This window comes from Planococcus citri, chromosome 5 (genome assembly GCF_950023065.1).
Source record: "Planococcus citri chromosome 5, ihPlaCitr1.1, whole genome shotgun sequence".
Lineage (NCBI taxonomy): Eukaryota > Metazoa > Arthropoda > Insecta > Hemiptera > Pseudococcidae > Planococcus > Planococcus citri.
In genome coordinates, this window is record NC_088681.1 from 68,534,239 (window position 1) to 68,545,735 (window position 11,497).

The window sequence follows — 11,497 nt, forward strand, 5'->3', positions numbered from 1 at the left end:
CTGGAGGCTCCAGTAATTTTCAAAAAAGTCGCTGGAGGCCCCAAAATGACTTAAACCCACCTGTAGTCGTCTTTGGAGGGTGTGAAAATTGGAGTGTAGAGTAATTTTCAACTTTCCATCTCCATTTGATGAGATCTTGTGAAAATTTAAAATTTCGAAAATCTGCTGGTGGCTTCAGGAATTTTCAAAAAAACGCTGGAGGCTCCAAAACGACTTGAAATTTACCTGCAGTACTTCGTAGCGTATTGAAATTAGTTTTTAGAATAAATTTCAGCTTTACAACTCCAATTTGATGGAATTATGTGGGAATTTCGAATTTCAAAAATCTGCTGGAGGTTCCAGAACTGCTCAAAACGGGTTGAAACAGTTTTCAATCGATTTGGCATGACAAAAATAGGGTATATCCCAAATTTAAGCTTTCTGGGTCAATTTGGTAAAATTTCGATTTTTTCCCTCTTTTTTGGCAAAATTTGATTTTCAAAAATTCACCAAAAATCTAAAAACGCACTTTAGCACTTAAAATTTTGACAGGTGATGAATTTTTGCATGATCTTTCGATCTACCTTTGTAAAGTTTGAAAAATTGCGTGCAAGTCCTATGTTGAAACGCAAAATCTGCGATTTCGGCTGACCTGTCAATCAAAATGGCCACCATTTTGTAAGTAAGGCCAACTTTTTTTTGGGCCAGTTTGCTTTAAAATGTTCCTTAGGATGTCCCCTTTAAGAAAAAAGTTGTCCCGGAGGATCGGCGGGAGAGGGGGGTGCAATTACTCCTATTGTCATATGCCGGACTACATAGGTACTTATTTTTCATATAATTTTCTAATGATTAAGTATCGGTAATCTGCAAAAAAATTTTACGTTCTGTAAATTTCCTGAAATTACCAACTTTCCAGAAATTGACTGTAATTCTTGAAAATTCTTCAATGATTTTCCAAATATTACCAATTTAGTTATTAACTGAAAATTGTTAGTATGAAGTTGATTTGACCAGCAGGATACCACCGTTCTTTTTGCATGTGCTAATATTCATGTGTGAAATATCGAAACTAAGGAAAGATTTTAAATAAACATTATTATTTCTAACTGATGGATAATTAAATTCCATCAAATGTGTACTTAGGTACATAAATACCGTACAAGCTGCTTTTAGCTGAGTAAACGACACGAAAGAAGCGTGTATGTAATTCCAAAACGTTATGGAACGGATAATTTTTAAGCTAAGAAACGATAAGAGAGTACGGTTTTATCTGAAAGATTCGCGAATATGTGATGTACGTATGGTATATGTGTATTATAAAGTATATGGACGAGTAATTTTCCTCATCGTACATTCTACGAAGACCGAGCATGATGCGAGAAATATACTACAAGTTACCGGGGTTCGCTCAAAGCGAACGTTATATTGCTTCGAGCTCTAAAGACGTGAAGTTTTCTTATTTAAATGTTTTCTTTAACTTGATGAGTTCTAAATTCGGTTTGCCGTATGTGAAATCCGCTTTTCTCTCGTCTCTCTTTGCGAATTTTCTTTCAACTGTGACTTTTGTATAAACTAATGAACTTCAGTAGGAACGGAGCTTAGACGAGAATATTGCGATTTTTTTCTCATTTTTTTTTTTTGAGTGAGTGAGAGGATGGAGGGAGAGGGATAACCCTATGAGCGAGCATTTTGATCAGATACTCGTCTACTGTCTGAAGAATAATGTATGTTTGAGCTGTGTTGTGTGTTGAGGATAAGATGAAGAAGAAGATATAGTAAACGCATTATACCTACTAAATATTATCTCATAAGGTATATTTCGTTTATAGCTTGGGCTACGTTGTTAGATAAACGTTTGCTGGCATTTTCGTATATCTCGAGGTGTTTTAATAAAATTTAGGTCTTCGTATATTGTCACAAACATAACGTTTCTGGCACTTTACAGTTCGATGTTGAATTTCACCGAAAGTTTATACTTAATATGTAATTTTCTTTCACAGGAGGTATTAAGTAAAAAAATTTCACACGACTACGAGTAGGTAACCAAGTTTTATTTACTTACATTATCGCATTGGTGCCCACTTCAATCCGAGTTATAATTTTGTCTCGTGCCATCTGCAAGCAAAAAGAAACCTTGAATTATATAACAGCTCGAATGGAAAATTTACTCGTATTTAAAATTCATGTCATCAATTATGAAATGTGGAATAAGTATCGCAGTAGGGCTTTCTTTTGAACCAACTTCTCGCTTCTTAAAATGATTTAAACGCTTTTTTCAAAAGCAAATATTAAACGTAATGAAACGCTCTTAGATAGTGAATTTTTCAAATTCAACCTTTATAGCATTTTTGTTTTAGATTCCTGAGCTGCGTAACGGAAAAAAAAATTGTTTTATAATTTTTCGTTTGTACGGAAAATTTTCTTCACTCGTTTGGAAAAAGTAACTTTGATAATTTCAGCGAAGAAAAAGTTGGCAAATTCCGCAGCAAGGGGTGAGTAAAAGATCTCCCTATTTGATCTTTTATCGCGGATGAAAACAAAAAAAGGAACGGAAATACCCGTATCTCGATTGTACTTTAGACTGGAGAAAGCTCAATACGAACAAATTCGAATAAAAATTGATGGAAAATGTTTTTGAAAGTCTTTAGCAGTTAGTCGTAATAGGTATTCTACGGCCTAGTTTCTCAAAACTGAAAGTCAAGTTGTAATATATTTTTTTTTTTCAGTGAAAGGAAAAATAAAACGAAAGGTGAAGGTCTCATTTATATAGAAGAATTTTGAGAATACATGTAAATAAGGGTGATGGAATTTTGAAACAGATTAACAGTTTGGAGCTGATGTAAAATTTTGAAGGTGCTTGAGAAGCTGTTAAGCTGCTGTTTGTGTCTAGGTTTTATGAATGCACATTTACCAGGTTCCTTTCTTGTGCCTCTTCTTGGTTTGATTTTCTTGGAATGCAGGAAAACTAAGCTTATGTTATGGTTTTGAGGTTGTGAGGAGGAGGAGTTGGAGGAAGAGGAGGAAGGGGGTAAAAATCAATTTTGAAGCTTTGGAAATCCTTTTTCGTCAATCAGTTTCCCTCGTGTCCAATATTTTTATTCATTTTCATTTTCATTTTTTTTTTTTAACCAAGCTTTGAGAATACCTCGATTGAAGCTATTTCAGCAAAATTCGCAATTCACACAAATTTGGTACGTATTACACTCGATTTTGAGTTGAGTTGAAAATGGTGAGGGAGGGGAGGCGGTTCAGTGAGCATGACCTTGACTCAAATTCCTGTGTTTCCAAATTTTTGAGAAGGGTGTAGGATTACAGTTTTTGATTTCGAGTCACCGCTCGCATTTCCTCCCTTCCCCCATTCTTTTCAGTCGGGGGGGGGGGGGGTCGCATAAGGATCAATTGCACCTCCGGCCGATCCTCCGGGAGAACTTTTTTCTTAATTGGGGAGTCCCAAGGAACACTTCTAGCCCGTGTTCTCAAAAAAAAAAAGTGGCCCTACTTACAAAATGGTGGCCATTTTGATTGACAGGTCAGCCGAGATTTTTTAAACCATACAAAAGTAGATCAAAAGAGCAGGCAAACATTCATCACCTGTCAAAATTTCAAGTGCTAAAGTGCATTTTTCGATTTTTTGGTATTTTTGAAAATCAATTAATTTAGGTCAAAAATGAGGGGAAAAATCAAAATGTTACCAAATTAGCCAAGAAAGCTTAAATTTAGGACATACCCTATTTCAGACACGTCAAATCGATTAGAAACGGTTTCAAACCGTTTTGGGCAGTTCTGGAGCCTCCAGCAGATTTTTGAAACTCGAAATTCCCACAAAATTTCATAAAATGCAGTTGGAAAGCCGAGATTAATTCTGCAAACTAATTTCAATATGCTATGAAGTCGACTGCAGGTAAATTTCAAGTCGTTTTGGAGCCTCCAGTGATTTTTTGAAAATTACTGGAGCCTCCAGTAAATTTTTGAAACTTGAAATTTCCAAAAAATCTTATCAAATGGAGATGGAAAGCTGAAATTAACTATGCACTCCAATGTTAACACCTTCTGAAGACGACTTCAGGCGGGTTCAAGTAATTTTGGAGCCTCCAGTGAATTATTGAAAGGTTTCATTTGTATGCAGTGTAAATGTCGGCTTGCTAACCTCATTTGATGAAATTTTGGGAAAATTCCAAGTTTCAAAAATCTACTGGAGGCTCCAGTAATTTTCAAAAAATCGCTGGAGGCTCCAAAATGACTTGAACCCACCTGAAGTCGTCTTCAGAGGGTGTTTGAATTGGAGTGCATAGTTAATTTCAGCTTTCCATCTCCATTTGATGAAGTTTTGGGGAAATTCCAAGTTTCAAAAATTTACTGGAGGCTCCAGTAATTTTCAAAAAATTGCTGGAGGATCCAAAACGACTTGAAATTTACGTGTAGTCGACTTCGTAACGTATTGAAATTAGTTTGCAGAATTAATTTTGGCTTTCCACTCCATTTAATGAAATTTTGTGGGAATTTCGAGTTTCCAAAATCTGCTGGAGGCTCCAGAACTGCTCAAAACGGTTTGAAACCGTTTCGAATCGATTTGGCAGGTCTAAAATGCGGTATATCCCAAATTTCAGCTTTCTAGGTCAATTTGGTAAAATTTTGTTTTTTTCTCACATTTTGACCATAATTTGATTTTTGAAAATTCACCAAAAATCGAAAAAGGCACTTTACCACTTGAAATTTTGACAGATGATGAATTTATGCCTGCTTTTTTGAAGAAATTTCATGCTATGTTGGAACGCAAAATCTACGATTTCGGCTGACCTATCAATCAAAATGGCCGCCATTTTGTAAGTAGGATCACCTTTTTTTTGAGGACAAAGGCTAGAAATATTCCTTAGGACTCCCTCTTTAAGAAAAAAGTTATCACGGAGGATCGGGGAGGGGGGTACAATTGATCCTTATGCGGGCTCTCCGAATATTTGACTTGAGAGGCTGAAATTTGACTTGTACATTCAGAAGATGTGCTAGACGTGCTTTATTGAGATTCTGACTTTTTTTTATCCCCTCTCCATTCTTATCCAACTGGAATAGTTGGCTCATCGCCTATTTTTATTTTTTTTATAATTTTTTTTGATTTCGAGTCGTTGCTAGGATCCTTTCCTCCCCCCCCCCCAACTACTAATTTGACTTGAGAGACAGAAATTTGGCATGTACATTCAGAGGATGTTCTAGTTATGCCTTGTTGAAGTTTTGGCGTTTTAGCCCCATCCCCACCTTCTACCAGCTATAAAAAATGGGTTTTGTGCTTATTTCCAGAATTTTCTATTTCGACTCATTGCTGGATTACCCCCTCCTGTCCACCAAATAGGCCGTAGATGCTGAAATCTGACGTATACAAACTCAGAAAGCGTTCTATATAATTATGTATGTGATTTTTTGGGATTCAAATTTCGAACCCCCTTCCCACCTCTTTTAAACTTTGAAAAATCGGATTTTGACGCTTTGGACCCCTATCCCTTCCCTTCTATGATTGATTACATTTTTTACGGAGCTCTGGCACCTTTAATTTTGAATGCAAATAAAATTATTAAAGGTGCTAAAGCTTTTTAAAAATTTAAAAACATCTTGAATTATTTTTTATTTCAAAACTTTTCTAAAATTCCGGTCCATTTAATTTGGATTTCGCAAAATCAAATCACTTTGAAGATGTCAATCAGCCACATCTAGCTCTTTCAATTTAGAAGACGGGCATTTGAAAAGCTTTTTTTAAACATAAGATGGCTCGTAATTTCGCCCCTGCAATTTTCTAGATCGGCAACGTATCTCACAGTTATGTAGCTTGGATTGCTGTGTCACCAAGAAAAATATTTTACTAATCAACTAAAATTAAATTATAACTAGGTAAGTATCTATTTTGAAACATTCGCTACCACTTTTGAAAACTAAGCTACTTTCGAAGTATTTCTGTGAAAAATCGTGTTTCTTTTCTCTTCATTGCCTAAAAATACTTTTTAAGATTTTTCGTTTTTTTTTTGTTTTTTTTTTATGAAATTTTCGTGCTTTGGGATAATTTTGAGATTCCCTACTCGACTATTCAGTATAAAAATTCTCACCGCTGTAAAAATAATGCGCGAAAAAGTTCGATACCTACGATGGAAAGAATAACTTTAAATGTTAATTTCCAAGTTATTCCCAAAGAAAAAATAATACCCACACGAACGATTGCAGTTAGAAGTTTGCTCGAATGACAAACAGTATCGACAACGACGATGAAATTACCACAGTATAAGTAGAGTATTGTGCGATTTGTTTCGTTATTTACGTTTAAAAAACGATAGAGGACAGTTCGTCGATTTTAGCGGTTATCTTGGCGATGAACTATTTATGAAGGTTTGTCAGGTCGTAAGTCTCGTACGAACTGACTCGATAACGCTCATAACCTATCCTGTTAGTTTTTTTCGCCGAATGGAAAAATAGTCAACTTTTGTTAAAGCACTCGGTAATTTTTCGAGAAGAAATAATGATTGTGCAAACCAAGTTGGGACCGATACGTGGTAAGGAATGCGAATCTTTGGTGAATGGTAAAAAATTCTATAGTTTTTTAGGCATTCCTTATGCCAAGCCACCGATTGGAGAGCTACGTTTTATGGTAAGAGTTTGGCCAGAATCAATTTGTGGATTTTTAAGGCAAGTTTATTTGCATGTGAGTACCTACATAAAATGTGATTCGATTTGATAGCCTCCAGTTCGTGCTGAAGGTTGGCTCGGTATATATGATGGCACATTCGATCGAGATCCATGCACCCAAGGGGAGACGATCACTGGTACGAGATTCGTGGGATCTGAGGATTGTCTTTATTTGAATATACATACGACTGAGGTAATTGTGTCTTATTAATTTCAAGTTACTGTATAATCGAGCATATATAATTATTTACCTAGTTGGATATATCTTCAAATGCAGATATCTTCAACCAAACTGAAACCAGTCATGTTCTATATTCATGGTGGTGGATATTTGCAAGGTTCAGGACTGAGTACTTATCGTGGAGCTGATTACTTGATGCATCGCGATGTTATCTTAGTTACCATTAACTACCGACTGAATTGCTTAGGTAGGTATTGATATTGGAGTCATTCGAGCGACACAACGAGTCAACTTACGAGACGTGGTTTTTTTTTATCAATATTGCGAATATTTTACAGGGTTTTTGAATCTCGGAATACCAGAATGTCCTGGCAACGTAGCTTTGAAAGATCAACTGATGGCTTTAAAATGGGTCAAAAACAATATCAAAGAATTCGGAGGCGATCCGGATAACATCACGTTGTTTGGGAGTAGTGCCGGAGGAGCTTGTGTGAATTTTTTCCTCGTTTCACCGCTGGCCAAAGGTGCTGTATATTTTGAGTCGTTTTGTTTTTTATCCTTGAGGTGCGAATTCACCCCTTTCGTCCCTCTCGTACGTCACGAATTTAAATCATTCTAGCTCATTATGATTCATATGGCAGGTTTATTTCAAAAAGCCATCATCCAAAGTGGCACAGCATTAGCAGTATGGGCCCTAACTCATCGACCGACTGAAATAGCGTTCATGTTGGGTCGTAAATTGGGCTATCAAGGAGATGATCCTCGAAGTCTGGTACAGCATTTGAAAACTTTACCGGCTGTCGACCTCATTCGAGCCAGTTTGGCTGTATTTGGCGGAGCGACCATGGTAATAACATGAATCTGGATCAGGACGAATATAGACTAGACTACCTTTGTGCCAAGTGAAAAAAAAAAACGATTAAAATTTCAAACAATGTTTTAGAAATACCCGATGACCTGTTTCGTGCCTGTTTTCGTACCCTCTGTCGAAAAAGACGCGAAAAACGCATTTCTACCAGACTACCCGGAAAAATTATGGCCAGCGGCTGAGCCAAAGCTGTGCATGTTCGGGCATAATGGTCTCGAAGCGTCAATTATGTGGCCTAGTGAGTTTCTGCTTTCATCCATGAAATATCCACCCTATTATAATGTTTCCTCGAAGAATACATAACCTATCGTAAGTAATTATCACCCCTTTGCCTTATCGTCGTTGTCGTCGTTGTTTCAGTTATACCCGAAAGTGCGCGTAAAGATGCTATGAAAATATTCCCCCATGTTCTCAAAAACAACTTTCAAGTATCCAATCTCGACTTGGACAGTGTAACGGAAAAGATTAGGGAGTTTTATGGGTGCACTGGAGACCAGAGTGAAACAGAATGGCAGAAAATGTTGCAGGTTTGTGAAAAAAATTGGCGATCAGAGTGTTACATTATTCGAGTTAACATGGTCGCTATTTTTCCAGTTTGTTTCCGATGTATTTGATTATCGTTTCCATGATTCGTACGTGTATCTTCAACAAGCCGGTATCCCACCTTATGTGTTCTTCTTCAGCTATTACAATCCCGAAGCTGCCGCCAAAAGTAAAGGAATCAGGCAACGTTTAGCTGGTAAATGATTGACAATTTTTTTTTTACACTTTTCTCAGAATAGAATCACCTGAGCTGATATTAATTTAGAGGATATAGAACTAGAGCAGACGATGTAATGAAATGAACATACTTTCCCTACCTGCTCCTACTTCCTTTCAAAAAAAGTCTCGAGAATTCAATCTCTGAATATTTTGAAAAAATAGGCTGCAGATTATTAAAATTTTCAGCATCCAATTAATGCTTTTGAATTCGGTGTTCCTTTAGTTGTTCATTTTTTTACATCATGAGGTGGTCTGATGAACCAGGAGGAGGGGTCAAATACAAAAGATAGGTACCTATAGATTTTTCAACTCATCTATTTCGAATTTATGTAAATGAATTCGTTAACTTCTTGTCAGATCCGATATGAGGTCAAGAGGATTGTGGTATGATCAAATTGAATTCAGGAAATCGAACAAATCTGAGCAGGTCTAATCAGATAATCAGAATCAAATATTTCAGATCTAAGTAGGCCTGATCAAATCTGATCTGATCTAACCTGATCTCATGATTTCCACTAATCAGAGATTTCATTAAAATTTGATCAGTGTTTGGATGAATGTTCAGGGAAACTCCGTATCTGATCTGATTTGATTTGATCTGATCTGATCTGATCTGATTTGATTTTATCTGATTTGATCTGATATAATCTGATCGGATTTGATCTGATATAATCTGATCGGATCTAATCGGATCTGATCTGATCTGATCTAATCTGATATAATCTGATCTGATCTGATACAATCTGATCTGATCTGATACAATCTGATCTGATCTGATACAATCTGATCTGATCTGATACAATCTGATCTGATCTGATACAATCTGATCTGATCTGATCTAGTCTGATCTGATATAATCTGATTGGGTCTGATCTGCGCTGATCTAGTCTGATCTGATATAATCTGATTGGGTCTGATCTGATATAATCTAGTCTGATCTGATATAATCTAGTCTGATCTGATATAATCTGATCTGATATAATCTGATATAATCTGATCTGATCTGATCTGATATAATCTTATCTGATCTGATATAATCTTATCTGATCTGATACAATCTGATCTGATCTAATACAATCTGATTTGATCTGATCTGGTATAATGTGATCTGATCTGATATAATCTGATCTGATACAATATAATCTGATCTGATATAATCTGATCTGATACAATATAATCTGATCTGATCTGATCTGATATAATCTGGTCTGTCTGATCTGATATAATCTGGTATGATCTGATCTGATCTATAATCTGATTTGGTCTGATCTGATCTGATATAATCTGATCTGATCTGATATAATCTGATCTAATCTGATCTGATCTGATATAATCTTATACATATGATACAATCTGATCTGATACAATCTGATTTGATTTGATCTGATACAATCTGATCCGATCTGATCTGGTATAATCTGATCTGATATAATGTGATCTGATCTGATATAATCTGATCTGATACAATATAATCTGATCTGATCTGATATAATCTGGTATGATCTGATCTGATCTATAATCTGATCTATAATCTGATCCGGTCTGATCTGATATAATCTGGTCTGATCTGATATAATCTGATCAGATCTGATTTAATCTGATCAGATCTGATACAATCATGTTTGATCTGATCTGATTATTAAACCTCAGAACCAAATTTTCAACTGTCACTTGATTTTTTGCTTTTCAGCGAACTTTTGAAAATGCTGGAAATGGTCTATTATAGCATAAGTGATATCATTGAGATAAAAATCTAAAACTCGGTTTGTATGCTAAAGTTGACCCCCTGAATCGATTAGCTCCATTTTCTAGCCGATCTGGAGCCTCCAGCAAAATTTGGCTTCTCTTCAGCAACTTCAAATCGTTCCAGAAGGCGTTGCAATCAACTTCGGAAGCTGAAAATTCACTCCCATCATAAGTGGAGAATTCCAAATTGATTTGGTTCAGTGAATCGAGAATCAGAAGTGACGAGTTGAAAATTTTATTTTTTTACAAGCTGAAAAATCTAAAATTTTCAAAAAATTCCAAAATACTCAAAATTTTGCCTTTGATCCCTCAAATCAATTTCCATCATTTTTGCATCGATCTAGAGCCTCCAGCAGAAGTTGACTTTTCTCCAGAAATTTCAAATTGCCCCAGATGGTGTTACAATCAACTTCGACAGCCCGAATTGATCAGGGTCGGCGAATTAAAAATCCGAGGTGACGAGTTAAAAATGTATGTTTTCACAAAGTTGAAAAATTTCAAGTCTCTCTGTAGCAATTTGAAGTTGCTGGAGAAAATCATGTTTTTCTAGAGGCTCCAAATTGGCTGAAAAATGATGCCAATCGATTCACAGGGTCAATTTTAGTACACAAATCGATTTTCAGATTTTTATCTCAATGTTTGCAATTTTTTTTTTAGAAAATTAATTACTATTTATGCCAATAGGCCATTTCTGCCACTTTCTCAAGTTCTCCAGTTTTTGTTAAGTTTCTCGTCGAATATTGTGCCAAGTCTTGTGATTCTTCTATTAGAACTGCGTGGAAATAAAATATTTAAATTTTCAAGGATCGTTTCACGGTGAAGAAGAAGAATTCTTGTTCGTTCAAAAATACCCACCAATACCTTTGAGAGTAAAAGGAGATGATTTAAAAGTGATGAATAATATTTGCAACCTTTGGACGAATTTTGCTAAATTTGGGTTAGTATATAATCTTGCATCACAATCCAAGGACACTTTTTTTTTGGTGTGGAAATATGTAAATATTATTCATTGATATTCATTTTCAGTAATCCAACCGAAGGTATGAATAACGTAGATCAATGGAAACCATCCACAACAGATTCGCCTCATTACCTTCAAATCGATAAAGATTTGAAATTAATCGAAGGAAAATTGGGTTCGGAGAGATCATCATTTTTAGCTAATGTACTCGATAATGCAGAGATAATCGATATACTGTAAACAATTATTCAACCAACCATCTCAATCGTCAATATTTTTGATTGATGATTTTGGTTTCAAAAATACAAACGTGTGTATCGTCGGATCTGAATACTTA

At 35.7% G+C, this 11,497-nt stretch overlaps 2 protein-coding genes across 2 annotated transcripts in view; one reads left to right on the forward strand and one right to left on the reverse strand.

Moving 5' to 3' along the window:
* kek2 (kekkon 2) overlaps nt 1-11,497 on the reverse strand; it is a 597,210-nt gene that overhangs the window by 251,614 nt on the left and 334,099 nt on the right. Inside the window, exon 3 of the mRNA XM_065365265.1 lies at nt 2,042-2,094. The gene's annotated coding sequence lies outside the window, so the exon portion shown is untranslated. The remainder of the gene's footprint in view (nt 1-2,041; nt 2,095-11,497) is intronic.
* On the forward strand, nt 6,256-11,491 carry LOC135849349 (esterase FE4-like). Its single transcript, XM_065369738.1, has 10 exons — nt 6,256-6,604; nt 6,695-6,835; nt 6,920-7,070; nt 7,162-7,347; nt 7,465-7,670; nt 7,767-7,929; nt 8,052-8,218; nt 8,286-8,430; nt 11,004-11,136; nt 11,226-11,491. Exons 1-10 carry the CDS (start codon nt 6,476-6,478, stop codon nt 11,398-11,400), a joined length of 1,596 nt encoding a protein of 531 aa, XP_065225810.1. The 5' UTR covers nt 6,256-6,475; the 3' UTR covers nt 11,401-11,491.

Excerpts from the sequence above, each read along its gene's own strand:
- LOC135849349 (XM_065369738.1), top strand. The coding sequence starts at position 6,476 with ATGATTGTGCAAACCAAGTTGGGACCGATACGTGGTAAGGAATGCGAA. Across the intron at positions 6,605-6,694 it reads TTGGAGAGCTACGTTTTATG|CCTCCAGTTCGTGCTGAAGG; the intron begins GTAAGAGTTTGG and ends TCGATTTGATAG. Across the intron at positions 7,348-7,464 it reads CGTTTCACCGCTGGCCAAAG|GTTTATTTCAAAAAGCCATC; the intron begins GTGCTGTATATT and ends TTCATATGGCAG.